The sequence below is a fragment of the Prionailurus viverrinus genome, chromosome C1 (genome assembly GCF_022837055.1).
Source record: "Prionailurus viverrinus isolate Anna chromosome C1, UM_Priviv_1.0, whole genome shotgun sequence".
NCBI classification, from domain to species: domain Eukaryota; kingdom Metazoa; phylum Chordata; class Mammalia; order Carnivora; family Felidae; genus Prionailurus; species Prionailurus viverrinus.
Genome location: NC_062568.1, coordinates 119,464,206 through 119,491,626, shown reverse-complemented (window position 1 = coordinate 119,491,626; position 27,421 = coordinate 119,464,206). Strand labels below are relative to the sequence as shown.

General features: G+C 36.3%; 1 protein-coding gene across 3 annotated transcripts; it reads right to left on the bottom strand.

The window, feature by feature from the left end:
* Positions 1–9,514: 9,514 nt before the first annotated feature.
* Positions 9,515–26,928, bottom strand: LRIF1 (ligand dependent nuclear receptor interacting factor 1). Of its 3 annotated transcripts, none has more exons than XM_047871435.1 (4): positions 26,735–26,928; positions 13,602–15,111; positions 12,181–12,453; positions 9,515–11,326 (listed from the first exon to the last, which is right to left on the bottom strand). In XM_047871435.1, exons 1-4 carry the CDS (start codon positions 26,800–26,802, stop codon positions 10,889–10,891), a joined length of 2,289 nt encoding a protein of 762 aa, XP_047727391.1. In that variant the 5' UTR covers positions 26,803–26,928; the 3' UTR covers positions 9,515–10,888. The 3 variants fall into 3 exon arrangements, with proteins under 3 accessions (XP_047727391.1, XP_047727392.1, XP_047727393.1); XM_047871436.1 differs by having other exon boundaries at positions 13,602–15,103; XM_047871437.1 differs by lacking the exon at positions 13,602–15,111.
* Positions 26,929–27,421: the final 493 nt, after the last annotated feature.

The following is a 27,421-nucleotide window of genomic DNA, read 5'->3' as shown; positions in this document are numbered from 1 at the left end:
TTGTGCAACACCTCTTTAGAAAATATTTTAAAACTCAATTGAAAGGCATTACAGACCTAAATAAACAGAGAAATGTACCATGCTTAGAGATTCTATCAACATGTCAATTATCTTCAAATTTTTCTATTGAATCCCAATACCTGCCCCAAATATTGCATTATGCGATGCAACAAGATAATTCTAAAATGTATATAAAATTTAAAAGATCAAGAATTCAAAACTACTTTTGATAAAGAGGAGTAAGAGTACTTTCTAAGATTTACATTAAAGCTACTATAATCAAAACACAAGCATTTACTGATACATGGATATACCAATGGAGCCTAAGAGAAAGATAAGGAAAATAAGCCTCCACATATATGGACACTTGTTATATGATAAAGCTATTATTCCATGCCATTCAAAAAAAAGATGGACTTTCTAATTAAGAATGTGGGGTACAATTGGTTAAACATATAGAAAAAAATGAAATTGAGCTTCTTATTCACACTATACACAAAAATCAATATGAGGTAAAGAACAATCTTTGAAAGCAAAATTCTAAAATTCATAGAAGAAATTATTGGAGAATTTCTTTTTTTAAAAATTTTTACACATTTTTATTTATTTTTGAGAGACCGAGAGAGACAGAGCATGAGTTGGGGAGGGGCAGAGAGAGAGGGAGGCACAGAATCCGAAGCAGGCTCCAGGCTCTAAGCCATCAGCAGAGAACCAACACAGGGCTTGAACCCACAAACCATGAGATCATGACCTCAGCCAAAGTCAGATACTTAACCAACTGAGCCACCAGGTGCCCCAAGAATTTCTTTATAAATTCGAAAATAGTGTAAAAAAAATTCAAGAGTAGTGTATCAGAGTGCAGTCAAATCTCAGAACTACTAGAATGTGTAGTGTGTGTGTGTGTGTGTGTGTGTGTGTGTGTACATATTTGTTCCAGTAGTCTGATCTTCTTGCCTCCTTGTGAGGAGATATTGTCTTCCCATTAATCCTGGAACTTGAAGCCACAGTGAAGAAAGCCAGGAAGAAAGATGCACGTAGTGTGAAGTAGCAAGAACAAATTAGAACACACAGGCACAAGCTGAAGGCCACCAGAACAAACTGAAATCTGTGTCAGTCCTTGTTGTCTTTGATCTTGATGGTACCCATGTCCTCCAGAAGCCAGGGCTCATTTTCACAGAGCTAAACACACTCACCTGGCTGGGGAGTAAGAGAAGTTGAAGAAAAAATCCAGGGGAAGATAAAGTAGTTTTGGACCTGGCTGTTTCCTCATGCCAAGATGAGCCAGTGGAACAGAGAGAATGTGTAGGAGCTACAAGATGACTACTGTTTCACTTTTGCCCTCCAATTCTTCCACAAGAATCTCTTTGTGACTCTAACTGGAAATATACACCAAAGGGAATTCTGGGAAACGTAGTCCAGCCTAGCCAAATTGACATAGTACAAAGTCAACAAAAGTAGGAATATTTTTCTTAAAGAAGACACAATAAGCAGTTGTAACAGTACATGTTTAAGTAATTTTATTCAAGAGGAAGAGATGAAAAGTATATTTTCTGGGCTCTAGAGTATTTGAGAATATATTTTTCTTGGTAGCATATATCATTCAAAATATACATATAGAAGGTTCTTGATTTAGATTTTTATCCTCAGAAATCTGTAAATTTTGTGTTGTTTTTTTCTCTTAGTATTTCTGAAACAAAAGTAGAAATTATGAAAGTTTGGGCTACTTTAGTTAACAATAATTTTTTTGTCTGAATACTTTATAGTATTTGTTGTCCATATAACCTAAACTTTTTGTAAAAATGTGGTAGATCTGGTTCTGGTGGCAGGCATTATCAGCAATCTACCCAGTATTCACTCTCTCCTTTACCAACAGAAGGTAAATTGTGTTTGAACGGTCATGTTCCCAGGTTTCATTGCAATTGGAGGTGGCCATGTAGCCATCTGGCCAGTGCTCCAGTAACACATGAAGGAAGGTTTTGTTTTCTTCATACATCTCTTCTTTATTTCTTCTTTCTTCCTGCTCTTGAAACTGGAATTTCTCATTCATTCCTTCAATGGAGATGAAGCAGCTTCCATAGAACTATTCATTCTCCATTCATGTTTACTGGTAATACATTAGTGAACAAAACAGCCAAAGCCTCTTCCCTAACTTAAACTTAGATGCATAATAAACTCTTTTGTATACCAACATATAATAATACAATTAAATAAGTATAATATGCAGAATATTGATAATGATGATGGTTATGGGAAAAAATAATATTGGAATATGGAATTGCAGGAGGCTGGTGGGTGCAAAATTAAACAGGGTGGTAGGGAATGATTAATTGATGAGGTGACGTTTGAGTAAAGACAAAACATGTGAGTGAGCAGGCCATGTAGTTAGCTATAGGAGGAACAACTAATGGTAGTCAAGAAAAACCCATGCAAGCGCTTGAGCCAGGAATGTGCCTGCTATATTTAAGGAATAGCAAGAGGCTGGTTTGGCTAAAGTTTAGTGGGAGTGGAGGCACTAGCAGGAGATGAGGTTAAAGAGAAAACAGGGAGACAACCAATGTAGGGTTATTAGGCCATCGTGTAGAATCTGGCATCTACTTTGAGTAAGATAGAAAGCCACTAGAGGTTTTTTTTTTTTTTTAAGTTTATTTATTTTGAGAGAACGTGTGTGGGGAAGAGGCAGAGAGAAAAGGAGGGGGGAGAGAGAATCTCAAGCAGGATCTATGCTGTCAGCTCAATGAGATCATGACCTGAGCCAAAACCAAGAGTCCATTGTTTAACTGACTGAGCCATCCAGGCACCCCACCACCAGAGGATTTTGAACAGGGGAGGAAATGTTCTGATTTACATTTTTATTATTATTACTATTCTTTTCAGTTTTTATTTTAGAGAGGGAGAGTGTGCACACAAGCAAGGGAGAGGGGCAGAGAGAGAGAGAGAGAGAGAGGGAGAGAGAGAGAGAGAGAGAAAGAGAAAGAAAATCTTAAGCTGGCTCCATGCTGGGCATGAAGCCTGACATGGGGTTTGATCCCATGACCCTGGGATCATGACGAGCTGAAATCAAGAGTTGGGCACTCAACCTATTGAGCCACCTGGTTGCCCCCTGATTTGCATTTTTAAAAGATTTTATTTTGTTTTTTTCAAAATTTTTGGTTTGATTTTAGACTTATAGAAAAATGCAAAAATAGTACAAAAATTCCTTTATGTCATTTATCCCACTTCTAAATTTAACACCTTATAACAAGAACAGGGAATTGTCATTGGTGCAATATTATTAGCTAAACTACAGGTCTTATTCAAATTTTATATATATATTTTTCCACCTATGTCATCTTTCTGTTCCAGAATCCTATTCCAGGTCCCTAGGTCCTATATTGCATGCAGTTGTTTGGGTTTTTTTCCCCTCCTTAGTCTCTCCAGTCTGCAACAGTTTGTCAGTCTTTTCTTTGTCTTTTGATCTTGACACTTTTGAAGAATACTAATCAGTAATTTTATAGAATGCCCCACAAATTGAGTTTACCTGATATTTTCTTTTTTCTTTTATCTGATATGTTCTCATGCTTGGAAAGTATATTAGTCTGCTAAGGCTACCATAACAAAACACCACAGCCTAGGTGGCTTAAGCAACAAAAATCTCTTTTCTCACAGTTTTGGAGGCTAAAAGTCCAAGATCAAGTTTCCAGCCAATTCAGTTTCTCATGAGAGCCTTCTTCCTGCCTGCTTGCACATGGCAGGCAGCATTCCAGCTATGTCCTCACATATCCTTTCCTCAATTTGAGCATGCTGGCTTAGTGCCTTTGTGCTGGGGTGGGGGTGTGGAGAGAGACAGGGTGCACTCTGATGTCTCATCTTATAAGGACAGTAATCCTATTGGATCTGGGCCCTATCCTTATTCTCATTTAACCTTAATTACCTCCTTAGAGCCCCCTTCTCCAAATACAGGCACACTGGGGGTTAGGGCTTCAATGTATGAATGCTAGGGGAGAAACAAACATACTTTAACAGAAAGGTTTTTGTTTTATTTTTGTTTTTGTTTCTTAAGAGAGAGAGAAAGTGGGAGAGGGAATAGGGAGAGGGATAATGTTAAGCAGACCCTCACACCCAGTGCAGAGCCCAAGGCAGAGCTCAATCTCACAACCATGAGATCACGACCTGAGCTGAAATCAAGAGTCAGATCCTTAACCAACTGAGCCACCCAGGCACCCCAACAAAAAGGTTTTATATTTTTAGAGAGACTACCACACACACACAAGACTATGCATCATATAATGGATTTGTGATTATTGGTATGTATTATTACTGGTGATATTTACCTTGATCTGGTAGGTTTTTCCACTAAAAAGTTACTATCTCTACATTTATAGTTAATATCTTTGGGAAGACTTTGAGACTGCAAATCCTGTTTCTTCTCAAACTTTTGCCGATTCATTTTATTATCCATTGGTGAATCTTGTTTGCAATAGTTATTGGGGCATTTGCAATGATGATTCTGTATTTCCCATTTTTGTCTACAACTAGTAATTGGAATTCAGCCATAAGGAAGAGCTGTTCCTTTTCCCTCATTTATGTATTTGCCTTTTATACATACAGTCTAGACTCCCTGGGTATATTTTGTCTAGGGTTTAAAATCAAATGCCATAATTTTTCATTATTGAAATTATTCCAGTTTTGGCCATTAAGAGCTCCTTCAGATTGGCTCCTGTTTTTCATACACCTCCATCTTGAGGGCAATATTTCCTTACATTCTGACATCACAAGATGTTCTAGGATCACCTTGTATTTTTCTTGCCTGTCCTGGAATCCACTTCTCCAAGGAGCTTGATTCCTTTTGTTGAAGAATGGTGTTTAGAAACCAAGATTTGGTGCTAGGTGTGCTCATTGTCCTGGAGTGTCACTGCTTCTAGGCCCTCTCAATGAAAGCTAGGAAATATGTGAATGTATAGATATATGCATAACCTACACATATACCCACATGTATATTAATCTGTCTGAAAGCATATTTAAAAACATGAGTTTAAACTAATGCCTCTTATTCTAATCTAATACTACAGGGTTTATCTTAGCCTTCCTCCTTAGGTCTTCCTCCAACAATAAGAAACGTGTCTTTCATTAACTATATGTACTTTTTTGTTCAATTCTGGTATGCAAATGAAAGTGGTATGTATGCTAACTCATGCCCTTATGGGAAACATTTTTACCAAGTAGATTACAACACTTAGACCTTTGGCTTTTCACTGTCTAGTGAATATACTGCTTTCTAAGTCACTTAGGTTAGCTTTCTTTCCTGTCCCTTTAAGTGTGCTCATGTTATTCTTTTGTAATATATGCTTTCATTAGTTAGTATTTGCATTCCATTTGGGGATCCCCTATTTCCTGGTTGGTTTTAATCGTTTATCTGGGGGCATGTAAATGGTATGCAAAATATTACTATGATTCCAAGAATCAGAGCTATACCAAAAGATACAATCAGAGAAATGTTATTGTACTTCATCCCTGCTAACCCATTCCCATTGTCTTCTTCTCTTTCCCTTAGACTCAATCTTAATAGTTTTTGGTTTATCCTTCCTAATTTCTTTGGTATAAATGAGTGGATGCCTATATATTTCCTTGCATTTTTTTTTCTTATATGAGGGATAGCAGGCTATACATATTGTTTTGAACTTTGTTTTCATTTTTATAGTATGTCTTGGAAATCACTCCAAATCAGTTCAGTTCTTCTTTTCTTACAGCTACTTAGTATTCCACTGTGTGCTTGTATCATATACTTTTCAACCACTCTCCTATGAATGGGCATTTGGATTTTCTTATACTTTGCAATTTAAAAATGCTATAATTAATAAACTTTTGCCTATGTTTTCATATTGTTGGAGGCATATCTTTTGGGTAGATTCTTAAAATTGTTGGCTGCATTGGTTGAAAGATTTATACAAGATTTCACTAGACATTGCCAAATTTCTCTCTAGAATTGTAGCAACTTGTATTCCCATCAGTAATGTATAAACATGTCTATCAGCAATGTACGAACATGCCTATTTCCTCACAGCATGCCAACATGAGTTGCCATATTCTTAAATCTTTTCTCCAGTCTCACCAATGAGAAATTGAGTAGTCTTAATTTGCATTTGTCCAATTCTGAGTGAATATGAACATCATTTATATATTTGAGGTTATTTCTACTGGGGTTTTGGTCCCTTACCCTCCTTATACTTTTAGCAACATCACTCAGCTATTGTGCTAAGTACAGGTTATAGGAGGATAATGATGGAAATAGGGAGAAAGTTGGTTATTTCAATAATCCAGATGAAATAAAGCAAGGTAGTCATAATAGTGGTGACAAGCAATGGTCAGACTGCAGGTATCATGTGAATGTAAACCAGAAAATTTTCCTAACAGACACATTGTAAGGTATGACCAAAAGAGGTCAAAGTGGACTCCCAAATGTTGTCACTTGAACAAGTGGAAACCTAGATTTGTCATGAACTTAGAGAAGATCTTGGTTGAGGCAAAATTTGTGTGTGGATGATAATCAGAGGCTGGGTTTGGCCTGTATTAACTTTGAGATGCCAATCAAACTTATAAGTGGCAATGTCAAGAAGACAAATGGATATATAGTGCTGACAGTCAAAGAAGAGTTCCTGAATATAGTATGCATAAACACTGACGCATAAGAACTAGACAAGGTCAGGGGCACGCGGGTGGCTCAGTCAGTTAAGCGTTGGACTTCAGCTCAGGTCATGATCTCACAGTCTGTGAGTTCGAGCCCTACGTCGGGCTCTGTGCTGACAGCTCAGAGCCTGGAGCCTACTTCGGATTCTGTGACTCCTCTCTCTGCCCCTCTGCCTCTCACTCAAAAATAAATAAACATTACAAATAAAGAGAGATCAAGAAAAAAAAAAGAACTAGACAAGGTCAACATGAGTATAGATGTAAAAATAAAAGACCTACAAGCGCTGAGCTGTATAAGTAACTCCAATAATAAGAATCAACAATAAGAAATCATGGAGAAGGTGAGGAATCAGTCAATAAGACAGTAGGAAAACAAGAGATGGAAGCTGAATAAAAAATACATTTCAATGACAGACTGATGAAAACCATCAAATGCTGACAGGCCAAGTAAGATGGAGACTAAGAATTGACATTAGATTTAGCAAATATGGTGTTTGTTGGAGAACTTAAAAAGGTTTTAGAGGAGTGGTAAAGACAAAACCCTAATCTGAGTGAATTTCAGAATGAGAGAGCAAGAGTTTGAGACTATCAATATTGACAAACGGGATTTTGCTTTAAAGGATACAAGTCACATTTCAGCATGATGGTATATAATAGCAGAAGAAGTGTGGGTGCTTGACGATTGCATGATCAGCAGAGCCTTAATATAAATAAGTAGAAAAATCAAAAGGAGAAAGTAGGCTAAAACAAACAGATAAGAAAATGAAATGAAATGGAAGATGAATGCAATATGTCAGGGTGATTGTAGTTGAATTTATTTTATTTAACAAACACTGTTTACTATGTGTCAGGACACTTCAAGGACTTATAAATACAATTCATTTAATATTCACCTCTTCCAATACTCAAAATTTGATCGTCCTTTTTCCAACCTTTAAATTTACTCAGATATGAGCCTACCATTTTACCCTCTGTTTATAGCATCTCCCTAAGTGATGTTGTTCAGATCTATGACTTCAAATATCTATTTACTAGTAGCCTTTAGTTATGGATCTCCAATGTTAAGAAGTTAGAAAAAGAACAACAAAGCCTAAAGCCAGCAGAGAGAAGGAAACAATAAAAATGAGAGCAAAAATAAATGATATAGAAACAGATCAATGAACCCAGGAGCTGGTTCTTTGAAAAAAATAATAAAATTGACAAACCTCTAACCAAACTTATCAAAAAGAGAAAGGACCCAAATAAATGAAATCACAAAAGACAGATGAGAAATAGCAACCAACAGCACAGAAATATGAACAATTATAAGAGAATATCATGATAAACTATATGCCAACAAACTGGAAAACCTGGAAGAAATAGATAAATCCCTAGAAACATAAACTACCAAAACTGAAACAGGAAGAAATTGAAAACTTGAATAGACGGATAACCAGAAAAGAAACTGAATCAGTAATAAAAAATCTCACAACAAATGTCCAAGGCAAGATGGCTTCAAAGGTAAATTCTACCAAACATCTAAAGAAGAGCTAATAATACCTATTCTTTTCAAACTATTCCAAAAAATAGAAAGGGAAAACTTCTAAATTTATTCTATGAGCCATTACCCTGAAACCAAGACCAGAGAAAGACTCCACTAAATAAAAGAAGTACAGGCCAATACCCCCAATGAACATGGATACAAAAATTCTCAATAAAACACTAGCAAACCAAATCTAACGGTACATTAAAAAAATCCATCAACTGGGATTTATTCCTAGTTTGCAAGGGTGGTTCAATATTTGTAAATCAATCATGATATACCACTTTAATAAAAGAAAGGATAAGAACCATATGATCTTTTTAATAGATGTAGAAAAAGCATTTCACAAAAAGTACAATTTCCATTCACAATAAAAGCCTCAACAAATTGGGTTTTGAAGGAACATAGTAAGGTCATATATGAATAACCCACAACTAATACCATCCTCAATGGGAACAACCAACTGAGAGCTTTTTCCTCTATGGTCAGGCACAAGACAGGGATGTCCTCTCTCACCACTTATTTAACATAGTACTGGATGTCCTAGCCATAACAACCAGACAACAAAAAAATAAAAGGCATCCAAATTGGCAAGGAAGAAGTAAAATTTTCACTATTTGTAGATGTCAAGATACTCTATATAGAAAAGCCAAAGACTCCACCAAAAAACTGCTAGAGCTGATACATGAATTCAGTAAAGTCACAGGATACAAAATTAATGTACAGAAATATGCATTTCTATGTGCCAATAATGAAGCAACAGAAAGAGGAATTAAGGAATCAATCCCATTTACAAATAAGATACCTAGGAATAAACTTAACAAAGAGGCCATCACATTATCTCCAAGCCCCAACATTAAAATTTTAGCATGAGGAGAACATGAAATTTCAACTTTTAATATTTTAGTTTGCTGTATTTTTAAATTGTCTACAATGCACATGTACTGCTTCTTTAATAAAATGGTTTAAGAATTTTCAAAGTAGGTAATGATTCATGAAATTATATTCCCATGATAGATAAATTAAGACAACTGCTGACTGACCACTAGATCTCACAACATAGAAGTCACTGGTGTCCTTGAAGAATCCACTTTGGTTGAGGAGGGTAAGAAAAACCCGACTGATATGGTTTGGCAGTTCCCAAAAATGTTAAACAGAGTTAGGATATGACCCAGCAATTACACTCCTAAGTATACAATCAAGAGAACTGGAAGTATACATTCACATAAAAACTTATACCCTAACATTCATAGCAACATAACATCTTAGTAGCCAAAAGAGTAACCAACCCAAATGTCCAGAAACAGATGAATGGAAAACAAAGTGTGGTATATTCATATAATAGATTATTATTCAGCAATTTAAACAAGAATTAAATACTAATACATGCTACAGCACAGATGAACCTTGAAAACTTTAAGTGAAAGAAACCAATCCCATAAGAAAACATACTGAATGACTCATACTATGCTTATGACTTTCCACAATATGCAAATCCATAAAGTGTGTTAGTGGTTGTCTAGGATTGGAGGTAGGAGGATTTGGGGGGTAACCACTATTAGGTATGAGGTTTTTTGGAGGGAGTGATGAAAATGTCCTAAAATTAGGTCATGTTGATGGTTGCACAATTCTGTGAAAACAATAAAAACCACCGAACGGTACACTTTTAAAAAGTGAATTTATGGTAAATGAAGTATCTCAATAAAACTGTTACAAAAAATCTAAAAGGCAGAATTTAGTTGATCAGTGTGCACTTGTTCTACTCCCTTCAGTACGTATAGGTTGTATGTGACATTACTTCCAGGGATTTATTCATCTTTTTTTGGTAAACTTTTCCTCCTTCCCATTAATCCCTATCCACAACACAAATCCCAACCTCTCCGAATCAAACATAACCAGACGGAAAAATGTTTGCCTCCATTAAGAATAACTACATTTTACAATTTTAAAAAGTATTATATGTGGCCATTGTTCAGATTTACTTCTCAATATGTACATATTAAAAAAAACAACAACAAAAGGAAGAAAAAGCATTTGCCTAGGAATAATAATGCATCACTTTAAGCAAACATTATATAACCTGAATTCTAAAACCCATTTTGGTTTATATAAAACTACTTTGTAAAAGCCACAAAACAAGTATCCCTCAACTCTTGAGAAATGTTTGGATATTTAAATAATACTGCTATTATACATTTTCTTCCATGAAATAGAAAAAAAATTACAACAATTACATCATTTTATGGATAGAGACTGAGTACATACATAAGCCCATTGGCAAAGCTAAATTTAGAGCCAATTTCCTCTCCTGGATTATATTATTTCAATAGTATATAATAATTGTCTGCTGTTGGAAAAACACCTGAGTGGTTCAACTAAAGATGCAAACATACAATAACAAAAACTCTGCACAAATATTCAAACTCGGGGATTTCTAATTAAAATAATAGAAAAATAGAAAATTTTTCCTTCCAAAAAAAGGTATCTAGACAAAGACTCAGATACCCCATGTAGATTATTCACAAGAATCATATGTGAATCAACCTTTTTTGTAGTCCTTAAATAAAATTTAACAATCAACTGATGAAAAAACAAGTTTCATATGCAAAGAACACCTTAATGCATCTATAATTAACTTAATGCAAAAGTATATGAAAAAAAGACAGCTATTTCACTGCAGTCTTTAAGAAGAGCAACATTTCATTATTTCTGGTTCATCTTCTTACGCATTTCTTCAAGAGCTGCTTCTTTCTCTCTCAGCACTTGCTTAAGTCTTCTTATTTTTTCATCTCGAATGGTTTCCTCTAACTCTGGTGGCGTCATGGGGAAAATGTCTTCAGTATAACTTTTATTAAAGGAATGACTTTGCTCAAAAGCTACATTCAAACTCAATGTGCCTTTTTCCTGGTTCTCAGGGGTACAGTGTTCAACCTCAGTTTTCTTTTCTTCTCTGGTTTTGTTGCGGCTTGTGAGAATGTTATGGTGTGATACATCTGAAGTTGGTAAAATACTGCTGACAAGTTGGGAATTGGTGACATTAGTTCCACCATTTAGAGCTGTGTTATAAGTACTCTCGGTTTTTCTCTTCTTTGTGTGATCCATCTTTTTAACGGTTTTTGCTTTTCTTTTCTTATCAAACCCCTGTTGTCATGTTGAGTAAGATTTCAAAAGAAAAACAATTATTGCCACATAGACAGTATGCTGTCAAATTTAACAGTCTGCAGGTGACAAATACTTATCAATTAAATTCAACTCAACAAAATATACTGAGAACTCTAGCAAAAAATTGTTTACCATTGTACAGTACCAAAATGAATAGCAATGTCCTAATGATATTCACTGAGAATAAACTGCTTAATTCACATTTTCCTGCTTAACTATTAGATGTATTGATCTATCGCCAAAATACAACAGCCATTTATAAAGAATCTGAGAAGCAGAATTGACTTAATTTTGTTTCCTTGTGCACAGTAGGCATATATGTGGAAGCTTTTCATTGGGAAAGGTTGAGCAGTCTCTGATCTAAAGCTCAGAATATTACACAGTGTAATAATGATATATTTCTAAGTAAAATAGGCAAAGTCATAGGGATTTTTTTTCATCATTGACCAAGTAGATTTCTTAAAATGTCTGTATTAAGGGTAATACTGCAACGACCATCTGAATGCTTGTATTTTCTCTACATTTGGATTATTTATTTTAAATAGGGTCTTCAACGTAGGATAGCTAGTTTAAAAAGTTATGGCCATTTTCTTATAGTTTTTTTATGAAAAAAAAATAAACAGGTGAATAAAAACACTTAAAATGTCTTCAATTCACTGGGGATACATTTTTACCTTTGTGTGTTTGGTTCTCTTTAACACCAAATGTGTATAATATATACACACGCAAATCTGAAAACTACCATTCATATTAATGCACAAGACTAAAAAAAAAATCAAGAAAACACACTCGTGAACATTTGTAGTAACTACAAAGGACACAAAATATATTACCTGTCTTTTCTTTTCCTCCTTCTCTATAAACTCCGTCTCTTTATAAGTATTGGTCTTCACCAAACGGCTGAAGGAGTCAAAACCTTCTCCAGAGCCCAAGTGATCAGGAATCCGAGTAAGGCACACTCTCAAATCTTTAGTGAGACCAAATATCTTTTTAAATTCAGCATCATTCTTCAGATGTGATACCTTATTGCTTCCTCCTTGGGAATGGTTCTTGTCATTCCTCTCTTGAGGAACTTTTTCTAATGTTGATGCCATCTCATTCTGGATCTGCAATTAAGAAAACAAAAACACACAAACAATACTGCCAATTACTTAAGCTATTTCATCAGACTGGCAACTAAGTGATCATCTCATCTTACTTAAAAAAAACAAAACAAAAACCATCATGCTCTAAAGTCCTAAATGGTTGATTTGCATTACCCTTGCCTTACCACCCACACTCAAAAAAATGAATTTAACTGGGTACAAACTTAAACTGTTCCTCCACAATTTCTCATTTACTTTGCTTTCTTGCACTAGAAAGGTTAACAGATGAAATAATACAGACTAATGACAAGTCAAAAAATAATCTATATAACTTTAGTTGGAAGTTGTAGTCTTCTGGAAAAGTCTTATGCCTTCAATCAATCTTAAACTCCTTCAGAATTTACCTCCTTATATCTCTGGAAGGGGAGAAACACTGACATTATTAAGGCCTCTAGGTAAGGAAAGAGTGGGCATAAGTATTTAGTGAGCACAGACACACATATCTTAAGCAGAACAGAAAGGTAACTATGTGGATATGTTGAATAATTAAAGAGTCAGAAAGAAGGGCTTAAAAAAAAAAAAAAGGAAACTCGTCTACTTAAAACAAAACAAAACAAAATCAAAGATGTTGATAAATCCTATTTCCACAAATGACTGAAAGGTACTGATTAGCACCATCCTACCCCTTCTACCATCTACCTAAAAAAACTGCCAGATATTTCCCTACCATCACAAAACAAACAAACAAAAAACCCAGCTCTCCTATATGCGTAATATTGATCTTTTCATATACTAACAGTAATCTAATAAATACATGCATGGACACAGAATTTACCAAGTTTTGAATTCACATTATCTTTCACCAATAAACCTTCTTGCTCTGTGAGTTTTTTGTTTGTTTGATTTTGTTTTAAAGCTTTGGCATGCCAAATGAATTAAGAGAGAGATACTGTTTGCACGCTCTCAATTATCCTCCTCAAACATTGCCTTCAGATGAAAGCTCTGACTTAATTAAGCATACATGTGTGTATGGTATGTGTGTGATGGAGTGGAGGATGGGAGAAGGGGGGGGGAGGAAGAGGTATCATAGGTAACTAACTTTGAGAATTAAGAAAGAAAAATTTTCTATATAGATAGAGAAAAAGAACACCCTGACATGGGAAAATTACCTTTGGTTCTTGGTCTCTGAAAACACACTGTTGTGAAGTGATAGTTGTTGCATCAACAGAGGAACTTATTTTCTCTATGCTCTGGATGATATTTCCTTTTCTGGGGGCATTCTGTACTGTACTAAATCCATCTGGAAAGTCTGGCTTTGTGAATAAAATCTTACTCTGTTTTAAGTAGTTAATGGGTTGATTCATATTATGTGGGTTTGGGGTAGAAAGAGATGGTTTCTCCACTTTTTTATTCTTCTCTGCCCTTAGATTGATCATGGAAGCAGGCTGAGTATTTGAAAGTGATTTTGTTTCCATCTGGTAAGATTTACTTTTAGCCAAAACAATATTTACAACCTCTCTGGATATTTCTGTGACTGGGCTTGAACTCACTATCTGTGATGTATCTTTTCTTGGTGGAATATCAGGAGAAACAGAACTCTGTTGGTCAATTTGTGATGGCAAAACATCTGTCCCCTTTTTAGCCAACAGATAGACTTTCCCATTAAACATAACCAAAGCATTATCTTTAATAGGCATACTTTTGGACTGTGTCCCACTAGGACTGACAGTGCTCAATGCCGGCATATTTATAGTATTATCTCCCAAACTTTTCCTATCTACAAAAGTTTTTAAAATCTTGGAAGCCACATTATTTGAAGACTTAACAGGAACAAGAGATGGACTGCAAGGCTGTAGATTTTCTTGAAAAATCCATTTCACAGGAGCAGCTTGAGAATGCTGACCACCTTTTAATTGTGTCTCTTTAGCAACATTCACTGGCATTTGTGTGGTATTTAGTATCACTGGCTTTGCTATTTCTGTAACAGGTTTTGGATAAATGTTTTGAAAGTTCTTGGTAACTACATTTTTCACTGTGTTTACAGGAGATACGTAAATAACGGTTGGTATTTGGGAGGCCTCAACTGTTCCTGAGGTACTTGTGGTTGCAGTTGCAAGTATCTTTTGCTGAACTGAAGGAGGCAATGAAGACGCTGGTACAGATTTCACTTCAGCATGGGCTGGAATCTGTAAATGATGCCCAGAAGGCAAAACTGGAGACTTCACAGTCATTGGAAGACTCTGAGTATTTACTAAAATATAAGGTGAATCGTTTTGTGTTGAGGAGGGAGAAACAGCAAATGTTTGCATGGTGAGTCCATCAATTTTCACACCATGACTCTGAACTTTAGAAACTGATGAGGTAAAATTTTCAGTTCCCACAGAAGTAACTCTAACTTTTTCTGCTGTATCTACTGTTCTTGTAAGAAAATAGTTTGAAGAACTGGCTGGCTGAAAAATGGGCAATTGAACTGATGCACTTGTGGAAGAGCTGGAAATCTGAGTCTGAAAAGTAACTTGAACTGGGCTTCCTGTATTCCCTTTCAAAGCATCAGACATGACTGAAGATTGAACTAGCGGTATAAGATTTCCAGAAGAATTAGGAATTGGAAGTAATTGCAGAAGATTTTTTCCATCCGAGCCAATCGTCTGAACTACTTGGTACATGCAGCCTGAAACACTTAAAAGAACATTGAGTAAATAAATACAACATACTAGACGGTATATACATTTTATTTAAAAACAAATATTTGCAAATATTATTTTAAAAAGATAAAAATTTATAAAATATGATAAAAGTATATCATTTGTCACTTTGAGTTTTCAAAGTGAACTATTGGCAAAACAAAGATTTTAAATAGAAGTGATAATCAAAGATAATGATCAGCTTTGATTTAGAGTTTCTCATATGATTAAGCAATGGGTAGATTAAACTTTTCTAAGGTTTTACCCCGTATAAAATTATGCTTACTAGAATATGTTCCTCTTAAACTATGAGCATCCTCCCTTCTCTTTTTACTTGAATTCTTCCCTCTTGTCCTCCTCCTCTACTCTGAGTGACCAGGATTCTCATTTCACCTCCATTTATGTACATTCTATTTCCCTCACTCTTTTCTACCCTCTATTCAACCTGTTCTGTCCTCTTCCTACTGACAGTGACTCACAAGTCATACGGTCAGCCATTCTTCTTTTGCTTAAAGTCATTTCTTGTGGTGATACCTTCGTGTGCCACATTTTTGAAGACTAAATGGAGTTACTCATGTAGGAACCATTTTCTTCTTTGACTTAGCACATTTGAAGTTTGGTGCTAAATAGCCCTTGGTATGGGAATCACTCACATTTGTTCCAACTATCTGTCAATCCATATACATAATAGCAACACCATTTCAGCTAAATAATTTTCAGTGATTGTGGAACACACTGGGTTTTTTTTTTTTTTAACCTAGCCAATTTTGATCCTGATACTTATGAGCCATAACTTAGTATAGACCGTCTGATTTTTTAAAAATCCAAAATGTATCAATATCTGTTGTATAATTAATTTGTGGATTTCTTAAATGCAGAGATCCCAAGTTATTTATGCCAAAAACCACCTTTCAGTTCCTGGAAAATACTAAGCTCTCATGGGACCCAGAGTCATCACACATGCTCTCTACCTAGGTACTCTTCTCCCACCCATATAACTCAAGTCTCAGCATAAATAATACTTCTCAAGAGAGATATTCTCTGACCACTTTAACTATTTTTGCTCTTCTTTCATTATTAGTTTATAATATTACACCTGTTAATTTCCTTCATGGTATATCACAATTGGTAAATATATATTAATCTATTTGTTCGTTTGCCTATAGACTGTCTCTCATGCTAAATTCTAGCAATATAAATGCAGGGTTCATGTCCTACTGACAGTGTGGCCTTATATGACAGAGATCAAATGAAAACAAAAACTTAAGACAAATAATAATAAAATTAGAATTCTCAATGATATAAAGGTGTGTTTTACTGACTGTAGGCATTTTTAAAACCTTAGGTATTAATAAAAATCAAACCCAAAAACTCTGTGTATTCTAGGAAGCTCTGGAACAATGATTTTGCCTTTCCATAACCCAAAATAATATAATTATATCTTTTTAAACATTTAAAACTGTTTTCTAGCCACTTGATAGTGCTTCAAAATGTTAAATTTACTTTTAGCAAATTAAAACTTAATCTCGAAAGAGAAGCATGAACATAAAGTATGAATTCTTGCTTTCAGGACTTAAAGAGGAAAGCCTACCTTCATCAACTCCCCACCCCCCAGAGACATATAAACTAGACTAGAATTTATTCAACTTTAATTTATTCAACAAAAATTTACTTGAGGGTATGTTATGGTACAGGCCACAGGCTCAGTTATGGGAAAAGGGTGAGTAAACTACAGCCCTGGGCCAAATCTGTCTCCTCCCTGTTTTTGTGTAGCCCACAGGCTAAGAATATTTTTTCTATTTTAAATGATTTTTAGAAGTCACAAGAACAGTATTTCGTGGTATGTGAAAACTACGAGATTCAAATGTCAGTATCCATAAATAGTTTTATTGGTACACAGTCACACTCATCTTTATTGTACTAAATGGCTGTTCTCATGCTACAATAGCAGAGTTGAGTAGTTACACCAGAGATGATCACATGGCACACAAAATCTGAAATATTTACTATTTGGAACTTTACAGAAAATGTTTGCTTGCCAAGCTAGTTCAACCCACAGTCCCGAAAAGAACTTAAACTGCTGGTTGTATGTGCATGTAAACAGGCAGTTATCATTAAGTAGGATAAGTGATACATTACATTTGAATGAGAACAAAAATGCTTCCTCCTTTTCTTAAAACACTCTCTTCCCAAGGTTTCCTAGATATGAAATTCTCTTACTGCTGTAATGATTCCTCAGTCTTCTTTGGCAACTCATACATACTACTTGAATCAACCTTCAAATACTAGAACGCACCAAAGCTGAGACTGAATTCTCTCCCTACTCTGTAGGCTTTTCCCAATTATTTCTTTTATGTGCATGACTTCAATTATATTACCATTTATACAGTAACAATTAAAATATTTCTATCTTAGCTTTTTTTGAGACTCAGGCTTATATATCCAACTTCCCCCATGACATTTCCATTCAGAATCTCAAATACACCTAAAGCTCAACATGGTTTTGTCCAGTTTTTTTCTATGATAAACGGCATACCATCTATTTTAGATGCCTAAATCAGAAAAAGCAATTTCCTGTTTTCTAACCATCTATATTCCATCTATCACAAAATCTTATTGATGTTATCTCCTAAATTTCCCTTGATCTTTTCAATTCTTTCCAAATCATCTGTCTCCATTCTAATTCAAGCAAACATCATCTCTAGCTTAGACTATTATAGTAGCTTCATAACTGGTCTTTTTTTTTTTTTAATGTTTATTGGGGGAGGAGGAGCACACACTAGAGAGGGGCAGAGGAAGGGGGACAGGAGGATCAGAAGCAGGCTCTGTGCTGACAGCAGAGACATGAACTGTGAGATCATGACCTGGGCTGAAGTCGGAAGCTTAACTGCCTGAGCTACCCAGGCACCCCATAACTGGTCTTCCTTTATTTCAGCCACATCCTCTCCCTTTGAAAGCTTTCAGCATACTAAAGCTGGCTCTTCCCTGCTTAAAATATTTCAGCAGTTTCCCATTTTCTTTGAGCAGTAGAAAGAAAACCAAGAGATTCTGATGCAATGGAAGTCAAAGAAGAGAGTTTCACAAAACTTGGGCAATTCTATTTACTTAAAAAAATTTTTTTAACATTTTATTTTTTGAGAAACAGAAAGAAACAGAGAGTGAGCAGGGAGGGGCAAAGAGAGAGGAAGACACAGAATCCAAAGCAGACTCCAGGCTCTGAACTATCAGCACAGAGCCCAATGCAGGGCTCGAACCACAAATGTGAGATCATGACCTGAGCCGAAGGCAGACGCTCAACCGACTGAGCCACCCAGGTGCCCCTATTTATTTTAAGTTCATTTATTTATTTTTTCAGAGAGAGAGCACGCGTGTGCGCGCATGAGCAGGATAAGGGCAGAGATAGAGAATCGTAAGCAGGTTCCACACTCAGCATGACGCCTGATGCCAGGCTCAATCTTATGACCGCGAGATCATAACCTGAGCCAAAATCAAGAGTTGGATGCTTAACCAACAGCTACCCAGTCGCCCCTGAGAAATTCTAGTTAAAAGTTTCTGAGAAGTCAAATAGGATGTAAATTAAAAATCTACTTGCATGAATGGTATGAGGGTCACTGAGGCCTTTAAAAGAGTAGTTTCGTGGGGGGGGAAAGTTGCAGAGGATATTAAGATAGAAAATACAGACAGCTCTTATGAACTTTGACTGCAAAAGGGAAGATAAAGACTGGCAAGTAGATGAAGGCTAAATGGAGTCAAATAAGAGATCTTTTTTTCTCTTTTTAAGGTTAGATGAACCAGAGCATATATTAATGCTCATATGATTTACCAAGAGGAAGAGGATAAAAAGGGCTAAATGAATGTAAGGTTTGATTAGGAGATAGGAAATGGGAACCAGCAGTCAGGTAGAGGAATTGAACTTTAAAGAGGGGTGAAGAAATACCTTCTTCCATTGGCACTGAAAGAGAGGTTAGGCACAACTGCAGTTAGGCTTATAAAGCTTTGGTGTCAAGAGGCTGAAGTAATTCTGATATAATGGCTTTTATTTTTCTGTGAAAAGGACATGACATCATATGCTAAGTATAGGAGCAAAAATAGAAATTTGAGGCAAATCAAAGATTTGAAACAGTCTTTGAGAGAACAAGATGACCTCAGGCAATATCAGTCATCAGGTAGTGCTGATGGCCCAAGGCTATAGGTAGTGATTATGAATTTATAGTGAGACCAATCTGTGCTCTTGTGAGATTTTCTTGTTCCACTGGGTATACGCAAAGAGAAAGCAAATCCAGGGCTGGGGTGGTTTCAGAAGAATGGGAAAAAAAAAAAATCAAAGAGGAACAAAAGAGTTTAGGATATTGGTAAAAATTTATTAAAATGATGGAATATAGAATCTAAACAGGATGAAAAAAAATAATAAGACAAAGGTGAAAGTATAAGGAGAAAATAAAGGGATTGTTGGACTGGAGGGCCAGATAAAGTTAAAAAATGATCAGAATGGGAGTATTTAAATAAGTAAGCTAGAAATATAGCAACTGGTGTTCAAAAAGAGGATGCCTGAATCAAGAATTTCATAGATGCAACAATTTTATCTGACAACAAGAACTACAGAAGTGGATGGATGGCAGCAGAATGCAGAATAAGATCAATGGAAAAAAAAAAGAACTTTGTACTGAAAGACCAGATGACAAAGAGATTATCCATATAAATGTTAAAGTCATGTAAGATTAAAAAGATGATAGGGGCGCCTGGGTGGATCAGTCAGTTAAGCGTCCAACTTCGGCTCAGGTCATGATCTCACAGTTCATGGGTTCAAGCCCCGCATTGGGCTCTGTGCTGACAGCTCAGAGCCTGGAGCCTGTTTCATATTCTGTGTCTTCCTCTTTCTCTGACCCTCCCCTGTTCATGCTCTCGCTCTGTCTCAAAAATAAATAAATGTTAAAAAAAAAAAAAAAAGATGATTGTGATCTATGTGCCAAATTTGATTATAGGAAGTTGGTAGATGATGTTAATGAACCACAATTAAGGCCATCTACCAACTTCCTATCGCTGATATGCCAAAAAGTTGTCTCGAAATTCACGCTCTTCTGCAGTCTATTTTCTTTCCCATTATTCTACTAAATTTCATTCTCAAAGATTACCAAATGTGTTTTCACAGTTAAATCTATCTTTATTCTATTCTCATTCTCTAGGAGCTTCCTGCTGAAATAGACACTGCTAGCTAATTAATTATCCATCGTGAACAGATCCCTAACATGATGTCCATTATGCACAATTTGCTTGTTTTTCTTAACGTTCCCTTTCTTATTCTGCACTTTAAGCACCCACTTAAGACTATTCCCCAAAGCACAATTCTTGACCCTGTTTCTCCTTAAAGACATTCTTCCTTAAAGATTGTACCAATTGCTTCAACTACTGTGTTGATTGCTTGAACTATTTCCTTCAACTATCTCCTTTGCAATAATGACCCTCACAGTTAGATCCATCATTCCTATCCCCTAATATTGACCTCGGTTCCATATTTGTGATGTCCTACCAAAATCTTTCACTTTTCATACCATGATGTTTTTTTGAAAACCATGACTTTAAAGTTAAAATTACTCTCTACTGAAAACTAGTACTCTATTCTACCATCTAGTCATATGTCAGCACTATTATTTCCCAAGTCACTTTGGTTTTAAATCCCCCACTCATCACTGACACCTTTATTGCCCTTATTTACCTTTGATTCACCCAGAGCATCTTGTATAGATGCTTACAAAGTGTAAACACTCAATAAATGTATAGTGAATGAATCACTGCATCTGTAAAGTTTGGGGTTTTTTTTTTCCTTTTTACAGCTCTTACTCATTCTTCTTCTTCACTACTGCCACTACCATGACCTAGATCAGATGTGTATTACCTAGGACCTGTCTAGTCCTCATTATCTCATTCCTGTATTTTGCTGTGACTTTTAAACTAGTTTTTGTGACTGCAACCACTACTATTACGTATCTCTGGCAGATTAAATCATTGTTTTCATACTCTTACCTCCTTTCTCAAACTTCCAATAATACATCATTGCCAATTCAGCTTGACTTGAAAATTATCTAAAATCTAGACCCAACCAATCTCTACAACAGTACCATCTCTAACTTCTAAACACAAAACCTCTGATTTTCCCACAGAGGTCTCTTTGCTATTCTGGATTCTCCCATGTACGTTATTTATTCTAAGTATTCTTCAAGTTATTTTTTTTTCCTTCTCCAGCAATTTAAAACATAGCTATAAATTGAGGACCAATTCCATCTTCTCCATGAAATATTTGCAAGTCACTCAAACTCACATTAATTTCTTCCAACTTGAAATCCATAAAGCACTCCCACTAGTGCCACGAATGCTACGAGTTATATAATGCCTTCTAAAAAATGAGTAAAATATTGTTTTCCTTACAGTCAGAGACTATACTGTTTACTTTGTAATTGTTCTCCCAATGCCAAGTACAGTAGGGCCTCAAAAAATTATGTAAAAACTAATGTATCCCTTCCAAATCTCCATTTTAACTGAACTGTCTCAATACCTTTCCTTTAGTCTTATTTAGCTTATTTATGCACTTCATTTGTCAATAATATCTAGCCCTCAGATTAAAAGCTTCAAAGAGCAGAACCTATGCTTTTATAATTATCTGTGTATGGGCATGCACATTTTTAATTGGTATGGTTTGTAAACAAATGGCACATGCTTCTGATACTTCATTCACATACTTCATTATGTGGCCTCAATGTGCCTGCTTTACAGAAAACATACCGCACAAACTATTTTCAAGTCTAATCATTGATTACACTCTTCTCTTCCATTTCCCCTTCAAAAAGGGAAGGAAAATGGTTTCTTCTATGTCATTATATCAACAGAGATTCACATAATCTACCAAAGACGTAAATTCCTTAAGGGCAAGTTATGCACTTCGCATGTAAATCCTCTACACCTAAGAGAGTAACTGGCACATTGTAAACAATAACATTAGCTGAATTAACTCCTGCGTGTCATCATTAAAAACAAACACACACGACTTACTAGTAACAAATGGAATAAGTTCTAAATATTAAACTGAAATGAACAGGGTGAGATTCACCCTTCTCCAATCAATATCCATTTTTCCCCCAGATCTAGAAGAGACCTGCCACGAGAGTAACTGTAACTAAAACCTTATAAAGATTCTGTCTTCTTAAAAATCATACTCTGCAAGCTAATGTTAGAACTAAAATTAGAACCAGATTCTACATCCCATGCTCTAGTTTTTCACTTAAAGATTTAAAAAAAAAAATCATCAATGTGCTAATTCCTTTAAACCAGTTGGTATTTGAACCGAGAAACTACGCTGGAAAAACGAACAGAGACTTTAAAAGGCAAAAGAAGAATACACTAGAAAATTATCAGGCTTCTAATCTTGGCTCTTCCAATTATTAGTTAATTAATTTTAATAAATTTACTTAACCTCTTTGAATATGTTTCCTCATTAGCAAAATGGGAATGATAAGGCTTGCTATAAGAAGCAAATGAAATGACGGGCTGGAATTATGATAAGCTCCTAATAAATGCAAGTTATCATACTCCACTAAAATATACAATTGGTGTCCAAGAATAAGTAAATGAATCAGGTAATTTTTGACAATGTAAGAACTTTAATAAAAAGGTATGAGAACTTTAGTAAGTATATTAAACATATTTATATAACTTCTAACTTTTTTTTTATTCTAATATCGACATAACACATTCACAAGAAATGGAATGAAAAAAATTTCACAGAACATTTTGTAGATATTTTTGCAAAATGTATTTTTTTCAACAGCTAGAAGACCTTTTCTTCCATCGTACTATCTATGATTTAACATTATGTACATACCCCATATACATGTGATAATATATACAATACTATATACTACATAATATTATATACATAATAGATAATTATTATAAATAGCTAACGCTAATCCTAATAAGCAGCCCAGTAATGTGAGTATCACCATTACCATTTTATAGTTTGAGGTTTGGTAATATTAAATAACTTATTCAGAATTACATGCTCTCATGGGCAATCCCATCTATATACTTTCTTGTATTTACTTTAACATAAAGCAAACATAACAAGGTCCAAAAAATTCAACTGCATGAAGTGAGAGATTAATGAGAAACAGATTTCAGTTAGCCTGTAAGGCATACATGTCGATGTCCTTTTCTTACACACTCAAATAGTAAAGATAATAACACTTATGGGGTACAAAACTAAATGCACAGTAAACTGACAATGAAACATTATGTTTCGAACTAAATCAAGCCTGCTGGTATGGACACTCATTTTAGCTCCCCATTTAAGAACAAAGGATTAAGAGGAGACAGAAGCCAGTTGCCAATCACATCCTAACTCTTATTATTGTGAGATGTAGCATCACAGGCTTTTATTACAATACATCTAAGGTGCTGACTCAAATCTCTATTTTCAGCTCTGACTCTGCCTGAGTTTCAAATTCAAATACCTCTGCAATCGTTTTTTTGGTGTGTTCCTCATCTCAATTAATTGGTGAATTAATTGAGAACTGGCATTGTAATTGATCCCCCTTTCTTTGTGCCAATTCACTAACAAAATATGCCTATTTTCCCTTTCATATTTCTCTGAATCCAACCCTTACTCTACATCATCTGGTTCAGGTCTTCAGAATCTCTGAAAGGACAACTTAAGTAGAATCTTTATACACCTGATCCCTCATTCCCAAATCCACACTGCCATCAGTTATCTAAAATGTACGTGGGAAGTGACAACCCTTTTCATAAAATCCTCTGAATGATCTCCAGTAGATGAAGTCTAATCTCTCTAGCAGAGCAAACCAAGCGCTTAAGAGCTACCTATTCATCCTGCTTACAGTAGAGACTCAAACAAAAATACCAATAGCAAATAATAAACCATACTGGTGCTTTATTTACCAGTTCCCTCTGCTTGAGCACAGCCTGCATTTATCTTTAATTGGCAAGTTGGTATCTACATTCCCCAACTCGGGTGCTCCCGAATCCTTTCTACAATTTCCTTTCTCTATGCCCTGACAGCATCCTGTGCGTAATGCTATTTAAAACTGTATTACATCATCTTCCCCTTAGCTATGAGGTTTTTCATGGGCACGGTTCATATCCTCTTCTTTAGTTAGTCTCTCCATTTAGCACAGTCTATCACTTAAGCAGGCACTCAGTGAATATTTTTCAACAAAATGTTTGAACTATACGGATAATAATGGGAAACTAGGACATGAACCTAGGTCGTTGTAACTCCAAAGTTTACATTCTTTATACTTATACCATTCTAACTCCTGTTTTGCTCTTTGTAAATAAAGCCCCAATCTAAATAAACTTAATGCCTACTATCGCATAGATCTTCCAGATTTTTCCTTTGTACTCTAAGAGTAAATTTGATTCTTACACTTTATGCCCTGATGAATTAGAGATACATTAAGCAATAAACATTCTGTAACGCAGTGTTGAAAAACTCTACAAAAGCAGCAGTAACTCAAGAAAAATCCAACAATCAATAGAAAATAAGAACATCATATGCTCATTTTAAGTTTATGAAGATAATGATTCAATACCATCAAAAATATTACCAGAAAAGTATGAAACCTAAGCTTTCAATAAATTCAAGAACTAACAGTAATCAAATGACTTATAAAATTATACTTGCGCGTCATGCACATTGTTACTTACAAAACAGAATAGAATATGCAAAGCAATAACCAAAATAAGAGTCAAATAGCTTCATAAAGGCATCTGGTAAATGTCCCAAATATGTGATGTCAAACCCCAGTGATTGAAGAAACAAATGCATTTAAAGATGATGAAAACAATGCATAAACCAACGAGTTAAGAACTCCCAATGACTTACGAATATAATCAAAACATAATTCAATTTGTAATGTTTTAAAAAATGTCAAATATAGACAGCCAAAGGTTGAGAAACTGGATAAAAGAGTTAAAATACACAAGAAATATAAACGTTAAGTTCTTAGTCTACCCTATTTCTAATATTGAAAAACAATGCAATCCTAAAACAAACTGCATTATATTAGGGTAAGCCAGATGTAATCAAATATCCAGGTACCAAAACAAGGGAGAAGAAATGAACAATCATTAGAAAGTAATTCTACTTTTGAATCATCTATACAGAACACTACCTCTGCCTCTCCTCTCCCCCCAGCTTCCACCAAAGTAAGCCAACAAACAACATACGTACACACAAGCTGGCTCTTTATTCGATTTGAAAAGCAGTGGTTCTTTCTTGGCAGTTCTTCAATATTGCTTTAGCTCAAGGCGATTCGTTATTTCTTCTTAGAATATTATGCATGTTTTCCAGTCGTTATTATAATTCTGTTTTGTATCTACTAGTGATGAAAAGAAACCTACTGCCTACTTCCTGGGCTAAAATTTGTACAGAAACAAACTTGTGTTCTTACAATAACAACAGCTAACACATAAATAGTGGTTTTCTGCTTTCCTATACCCAGTATTTTACACACACTTCTTCTTTTAATTCTTAAAATATCTCTAAGCGCTCTTACTGGAAAGGCGACTGGAAAGAAGGCACTTAAGTCATACAAACAGTATCTGTCAAAGCTACGATTAAACTTAGGCAGCCGGATGTTCTTCAAACATAATTCCTCTTCCGTGATTTTTACATCTCAATTTCCAGGCTTTCTTTACATTTTTCTTCTGCAGAGAGAGCCCCATAAGTTTTTTCCCACCACTTATTATGCCTCTACTAACTATGGAGCCTACAACTTAAAATATTCGATCTTCGCTCACAGTTTTGTTCCCATTTTACTTCATCTTGACCAACATAACCTTTCCTTAAAAAAACTGAGTCAGTGAAAAACTATTTTGTAAATGCGCAACTACGTACGTACGTACGTCTTAAGAAATACTACACTCTCCCTACGTCAAACATAGCTCCTCTACAGAGACATCCAATTAGAGATGGCATTCTCATCTGTCCTAAAGGATCGATTTTACACGAGAATTACTCTGTCTACTTTTCTTTCTCTTCGTATAAAACTATCATCTGATTTTTGAAAAATCCATTCCTTCACGCGAGATCAACTTTTCAGCGTCTAAATTCATATACTCATCAACTACACAAAAATTTTTCCTTTCCTTCTCGCTCTCTTAAATACTACCTATTTTCACTGATGGTCCAGCGCCTCCTGGGCTGCACTTGCATGTCCGTGCTGGGCGCTGCGTGTTTTTTCTGCGAGTGCGCAAGAATCTTCCAGAAGGTTTTAGTCACACAGGATTGTCGGCCATGTTGGTTTTCCTCTCCCGTGGAGCTCTATCTACTATGTCGCCTACGTAACTTGAGACGATGGAGTCCTGCGGAGCCACGGCCGAGGCTTGCCTGCGTCAGGCTCTGAAGAGGCTTTACGTTTCCAAGAGGGGCGCGCTCTGAGGGTTCTGAGTGGCCCCGTGAGGAGCACTTGCCCCGCAGTCGCTCCCACTGCGGAATCAAGCTCATTTGACTTGCACAGAGTCCGCAAACGACGGCCAACTCGACACCCTGCTAAGAGACGGGCGAGGGGCGGGTGTGTCGAGCGAGATTCGAAACCGGTACTTACCACTTCGAGGCGTTGCCTGACTTTTCCTCTGCGGGTTTCAGGAAGACCCTCCGTAGGTTATTGGACATTTTAGAGGGGTCGGAGGGGCCAGCACATCCAGGAAAGTGGGCAATGGGGGTGGGGTGAGGGGGGGCGAGGTCTCTCCAAGGGGCGAGAACCAGAGCGATAGAATGTTTCGCTGCAGGTGTCCCGGAGCAAGACGGGTTCGATGACGAAAGGGGAACGACGGCTGAGAGGGCGTATCCCCAGCCTTCGGAGGGAGGCGACGCCGCCAACAGAAACCGGAAGAACCACAGCGGCTGACGACGCTGCTCGGGCCCTAGGCTTTGAGAGGAGCGGCCCGAGTCTCCGCCTCCGCGAGCCTACGACACCGCTCCAGAGCCACCCGGAGTCAGCGTAGGAGGCGTGGCCTTAATGGCGCCTCCCTCAGCACTGTCGGGTCTGTGGAGAAGTCTGCGCCGGACGGGCTCGACCGACCCCGCCCACCGAAGCTGCCAGCCCAGCAAAGCTCAGTCAGCGGCTTCCGCGATCGTCACATCCGGTTGCCAAGGTGACTGGCTCGCTAAAGCGCCGCCCTCTGAGACAATCCAATCGCAAGTGACGTTTGCTGGCTCTTCTTCCGGATCAAGTAACGAATCACAGAAGAATATTCTCCAGATACCTACGCAAAATAAAATATTTCCGGGG

Excerpts from the sequence above, each read along its gene's own strand:
- LRIF1 (XM_047871435.1), bottom strand. The coding sequence starts at position 26,802 with ATGTCCAATAACCTACGGAGGGTCTTCCTGAAACCCGCAGAGGAAAAG. Across the intron at positions 15,112-26,734 it reads TCAGGCAACGCCTCGAAGTG|TGTTTCAGGCTGCATGTACC; the intron begins GTAAGTACCGGT and ends TGTTCTTTTAAG. Across the intron at positions 12,454-13,601 it reads TCAGAGACCAAGAACCAAAG|ATCCAGAATGAGATGGCATC; the intron begins GTAATTTTCCCA and ends TCTTAATTGCAG.